Below are 6,000 nucleotides of genomic sequence, written 5' to 3'. Positions count from 1 at the left end.
AACTGGCGACGAGGGCTTCCGAACTCGTGTGCAGGGCTGGTTCAACTTGTTTCTGGTTATACTACTTATAGCGATAAAATTCTGGGGGCTAGTTTAATTTGTGCTCACTATGTCTGCCGAATTACAACAGTTGATCTTGTTACAGAGTCAGCAAATACAAAGTCTGGTGGAAGCAATCGCCAAACAGGCGGCTAATCCTCCGACACAAAAGGAACAAGCACAGGCAGCACCACCTTTCCGTGCTTTTGATGCATCAAGAGAAGAATGGCGAGAATATTTCGCGCAGTTGCAGGCGCACATGACAGTCTACAAAATAACAGGTACTGAGCGGCAGCTTTATTTAATTTCCACTGCAGGTGTGGAAGTCTATCGACTACTTTGTAAGTTGTTCCCGGAATCCAAGCCAGAAGCTTTAGACTATGACGTTGTTGTTAACAAGCTTGCTGAGTATTTCGAGTCGCGATTTCATGTGGCAGCAGCCAGATTCAAGTTCTTCAGATTAAAGAAACTGCCACATCAATCTAATAAACAGTGGTTAACAAATTTACGGGGCCTCATCCGTCAGTGCCGATTTAATTGTGTGTGTGGAGCTTCCTACAGTGATGTCATGTTACGAGACGCTATTACTCAAAACATTGCAGATTCTCGTATTCGTGCTGCTATCTTAAAGTTGCCTGACCCGTCATTAGAGACTGTGATGAACATCATTGAAGCCCAAGATACTTTTGACTATGCTGAGTGTGAGTTAGATCAGCCATGTATTTCTCAAATTGCCTGTGCTAAGCAAGTTATGTCACGCCCGCGGCCCCACCGGCAGAGTCAGACTGTAAACACTAGCCGGCCGCGTCATGTTAAACACATTCGTCAGCCGCGTGTGCAAAATGATAGAGTTAAGTCTTGCCCTAAGTGTGTTCTTGCTCATCCTCGTGAACGTTGCCCGTTAAGAAACGCGGTTTGTCACTTTTGTCAAAGGAAAGGACACATCCAGACTGTTTGTTTGCGTAAATGCAAGGACAATTCTAGTGCTGCCCAGCCCATGGATATTCATGTTCTTCAAAGCCAGCCCGCCCAGAAGGTCGCGTTTAAAGACTCTTCCACGGTCCGTGTGGGTAATAAACTTGTTCGCAATAAGCCACCCACCCAGCCCTCTGCTATGCGACCCCAGCGTAATTCAAACGCTGTAAAACGTAATGTACAGACTGCAAGTGAAGCGGGAGTAGTTGTTCCACCCGCCCAACCCACGAGTTGTAAGCAGCGAACACGCGCTAAACGCGCTGATTTTGTGTCTTCCGCCTCCACTGCACCGATCCAGAGACAGTGTAATAAACTATTTGTGAAGCTACGCATCCAGGATAAGACCTTCAATTTTCAATTAGACACTGGTGCGTCTGTGACTCTCATAAATAGTGCTACGCCGCCCTAAACTTTCAGCGGCAAAACATTCTTTGGCTACTTATAGTGGAGAACAAATTCCTGTGTTAGGTGTATGTAGCGTGCCAGCCACATTCCGTGGCATTACAAAAACAGTTTCATTCACAGTGCTCCGCGCTACAGACAGTGTAAACATTTTCGGATTAGACTGTTTTGACTTGTTTGGCCTGTCTATCCAAGACAATGTGTTGCAAATTAATTCTGTTGTTGTTCCGCAAGACAGCATAACCGATTTGTGTAAACGATACAGTGACATATTTAAAGACGAACTAGGTTGTGCTGCGAACTTTGCCGCTCATATTACGTTAAAAGATAATGCTCAGCCTCGATTTTTTCGTGCTCGTCCAGTGCCTCACGCCCTCCGGGCACCTGTAGCAGATGAACTTCGTCGTTGGCAAAACAACGGTGTTATTCAACCCGTTTCAGCGAGCCAGTGGGCTTCTCCCTTAGTTATTATAAAGAAACCGTCTGGCAAGTTACGTTTGTGTGCTGATTTTAAGTCGACAGTTAATCCTCAGACCGTCATTGATTCTTTTCCTTTGCCTAGACCGGACGAGCTGATGGATAAGTTAGGGGAAGCTCGTTTCTTTTCCAAAATTGATCTCCGTGAAGCATATTTGCAATTGCCCCTCGACGAGCAATCACAACTGTATTTTGTCATAAACACGTCGTTGGGGTTATTCCTTTTCTTGCGTTTGCCTTTTGGTTGTGCGTCAGCTCCAGCTGTTTTTCAGCGTTTTTTGTCACAATTTCTGGCTAATGTGCCATCGTGTTGCAACTATTTAGACGATATTGTTGTGTCCGGTCGGACGCCTGCTGAACATTTCCGTAATTTGGAGTGTTTGTTTACAGTGTTCTCAGGCAGGCCTACGTTGCAACATTGATAAATGTTCATTTTTCCTTACGGAGATGGAGTATCTGGGGCATGTTATTAATGCTCAAGGCATTCATCCCTCCCAGTCACATTTAGCAGCTATTCGTGATTTGCCCGCCCCTCGCAATCTGCAGGAATTGCAAGCAGTTCTTGGCAAATTGACATATTAAATTAGGTTTATACCTAATGCATCACAGATTGCTGCACCGTTGCATCGTCTCCGCCGTAAGAATGTTCCGTTTGTGTTGTCAGCTGATTGCCAATCAGCCTTTCAGCAGCTTAAAGGCTGATTGCCAATCAGCCTTTCAGCAGCTTAAAGAGGCTTTATTGAATGATCGTTGTCTGGTCCATTACGATCCTAACAAGCCTCTGGTGTTAGCTTGTGATGCCTCTTCTTTCGGCCTCGGTGCTGTGTTGTCTCACCGAGTCGGTAACACCGAACGTCCTATTGCGTTCGCATCTAAATTGCTGAACAAAGCTCGGTGTAATTATAGCCAATTGGACAAGGAAGCGTTGGCTATTGTGTTCGGTGTCACAAAATTCCATCACTACCTCTATGGTAGACCATCCTATTTAGTAACAGATCACAAGCCCCTGACGTCACTGTTTCATCCGTCTAAACCAGTTCCTCAGCGGACAGCTCAGAGACTACAACGTTGGGCTCTTTTGTAATCACAATACCAGTATGAGATACTGTATCGCCCTACAGCTCAGCATGCAAACGCTGACGCGCTTTCTAGATTGCCGATTGCTGCGGATGATGTCTTCGATTCCTCTGACGACTCTTGCCATCAGATTGACGCCGATGAGCATCAATCCCTCCGGGATTTTCCGATTGATTATCGTCAGGTGGCACGTGAGACAGCTACGGACCCTCATCTGAGTTTACTATTACGTTTTGTTCAACGTGGTTGGCCGTCCAAGGCAAAGGACGTATCGGATCCTGTGGTTCGTCGCTATTATCCGCAACGTCATCTGTTGTCTGTTTCGCACGGAGTTTTGCTGTTACGCACCGAGAATGACCAGCTTCGTTTAGTGGTTCCCCAAGTGCTCCAATCCATGGTCCTCGACTTGTTGCATCAAGGTCATTTGGGAGTGGTCCGCACCAAGCAGCTTGCCCGCCGTCATTGTACATGGATTGGCATTGATAAGCAGATTACGCAGATGTCTACAGATTGTTCGACGTGTGCCGAACACCAAGCTGCTCCGCCTCAACGCTATTTTGAGTGGGCACGCCCTGCCGGTCCCTGGCAGCGAGTACATATTGATTTCGCTGGTCCATATTGGCATTCTCGTTGGCTCGTCGTGATAGATGCATTTAGTAATTTTCCGTTTGTTGTGCCCATGCAGTCTACAACGTCTGCACAAACTATACAGGCGCTGACTTCAATTTTTTGTATTGAGGGTCTTCCAGAAGTTTTAGTGTCTGACAATGGTCCACAATTTACCTCTGCTGAATTTGACAGTTTTTGTTCTGCCAATGGCATTCGCCATGTTCTTACTCCGCCGTTCCACCCTCAATCGAATGGTGCAGCGGAACGTTTTGTACGCACATTCAAGGATCATATGGACCGCCTTCGTGCTACGCACTCTCGTCAGCAGGCCCTCATCACGTTCCTGTCGTCGTACCGGACCACGCCACGCGACGGCCCTTGGCCTGCGGAGCTTCTCCACGGCCGTCGTCATCGCACCCTACTACGGTTGTTGCACCCCCCGGATCGACCCGCCGCTTCTGAGCATCGCACGCGTTTTCAGCGCAACGACGCCGTTTTTTTTCAGAGTTTATCACGGTCGCCGTCGTTGGGAACGTGGTACCGTGATAAGTGTCCAGGGTCGCGGTTTATATACTGTTCAAGGTGCTACTGGGCTGCACAGGAGGCATCAGAACCAGTTGCGCCGCGCTGGCCGCCCGGATTCTGCCGCTCGTTCTTTGTCCACAGATTTGGTCCGCGGCGGGTTCCAGCCGCGCCTTCCGACTTCGCTGCCGCCCCCAGGGCAGCAGCAGCAGCCGTCGCCGCTACCACGCCGACAGCCCGTCCCGTTGATGCCTCCCGCGCAGCTTCATCCGGGAGCGCCCCAGGTGGTCGCTCCGGCGCCTGCGGTCCCTCTTCAGTCGCCACCGCCTTCGGAGCTGATGGACGTCGACCCCTCAGCCGGGCCGCCTTCCCAAGCGGTGGCTGTGCAGCCTGTCCTGCAGCCGCTTTCCTTGGGCACCCCCAAGGAGTCTGACACCGCAGCGCCTTGTCTGGCGCCCACTCAGCAGCCGTCGACGCAGCGTCAGGAGACGCTGCCTCTCTTCGTGGGTCCCGACGTCCCGTCGCGTCCAGTACCAGAAGCTGCGCCCATGGTCACAGGCGTGCACCCTGACCTCGGTTTTCAGTCGGTGTTTCCCGAGGCCCCGCGCAGCCAATGCTGGGGTGCGGATCGGGGACTGCCACCGACAACGGTCTCCGCCCCTGTGTCTTCTGCTACGCCTGCGGCCAGACCCCTCCCCCGCCGTCGACGCTCGCCACGTCATTATTCAACGACGGTGCGGCGATTTGGGGGGCGGGAGGAGTGTTATATCCTAGCCAGTAATGCCACCCGAGCCCGCTGCCAAAAGGTTGGCAGCATCAAAGTCCGGACGCCGTCCGCATAAGCAGCGCCAGCGAGACAGGAAATCGCCGCAAGTCTGCGCGCGCCACCGCTGGCTTCTGGTTTCTTAAGCGCTGGAGTCGCGAGCGCTAGGACAGTTCTGTATTCGCCGCTCAGTTGTATACTCGCCACCAAATTGTGTACTTGCTAGTCAGTTGTGTGTTCATCGCAGCAGAGTTGTGGTTTGTCGTCAGCCGACGCTGACCTAGCCGCTCCGACTCGAACTAGACAGATCTCTGTAGACACGGAGTTCACTACTGTGTTTCTGTATCTTCGTTAATAAAGATAAGTACCGAGTTTTATTTCATCAGAGTGTTTGGGTTTTCATCTTTCTGTTCACTGTTCCAGCGGACCGGTCGGCCCGCTATTAAAAGTGTGGCGGTGACTTCGTAAGCCGTTCCTACAGCGAATTGTTTGTCGCTACGAACGCCGCCACAAAAACGGATACGTCCGGCTGAGCAGGTTTCCAGGGAAGGGTGGCCATTCAATTCCACCAACACTTCCACATCCATGACCACAGGGCTGAGCTTTGTGATCACAGCAGTGAGTGTTGGAGGACGAGGGGGTTAGGGCCGGTTGGAAGAGGAGGAGGTAAGGAAGTGTGTGAGAGACCTGTGGGCAAAAGGTGGTATGCAGAAGTTTCCAGAGGAGGTCAGTATGGAAGGAGGGCGAGAGGGAGAGGTTGATTTGATAAGAACAAAGTCTGTGGGGGATAAGCTGAGTCATGAGGGGACTGGTGATATAGTTGCAGATTTCTACAGCAAGGATGTGGGCTTCAAGGAATTGGTGTTGGAAAGGACTAATATGTACAGGGTTGGGGCTGGGGAGGCGGAAGGAGGGGTGGTGTCCTTTTGGGGTCAGAAGGAAGAGAGGTGGGCTATGGTATTTTGGAGGAGGGTGTGGAGGTAAGATCAGCACTCGTGCATTTGGGGGGCTTTATGGTGGACTTGGCCAGGGATGAGGGGTGAGGGACTGGTTGCAGTGAGAGGAGTCATTAGGCAGGCCCCATATGTGAGGCGGAGGCACTTTAAGGAAGGTAGGTGCTCCAGCGTGCGACTCGA

General features: G+C 50.9%; 1 protein-coding gene across 1 annotated transcript in view; it reads left to right on the top strand.

Annotated features, from left to right (window-relative positions):
- The first annotated feature begins 1,036 nt into the window (after window positions 1-1,036).
- Window positions 1,037-6,000, top strand: part of LOC126482242 (cell division protein ZipA-like) — a 68,314-nt gene continuing 63,350 nt past the window's right edge. Inside the window, exons 1-2 of the mRNA XM_050106221.1 lie at window positions 1,037-1,109; window positions 4,246-4,528. Coding sequence (XP_049962178.1) covers window positions 1,037-1,109; window positions 4,246-4,528 — 356 coding nt within the window. The remainder of the gene's footprint in view (window positions 1,110-4,245; window positions 4,529-6,000) is intronic.

Source organism: Schistocerca serialis, chromosome 5 (genome assembly GCF_023864345.2).
Source record: "Schistocerca serialis cubense isolate TAMUIC-IGC-003099 chromosome 5, iqSchSeri2.2, whole genome shotgun sequence".
NCBI lineage: Eukaryota > Metazoa > Arthropoda > Insecta > Orthoptera > Acrididae > Schistocerca > Schistocerca serialis.
The sequence above is the reverse complement of the archived record's forward strand: the minus strand, read 5'-3'. Positions and strand labels throughout refer to the sequence as shown.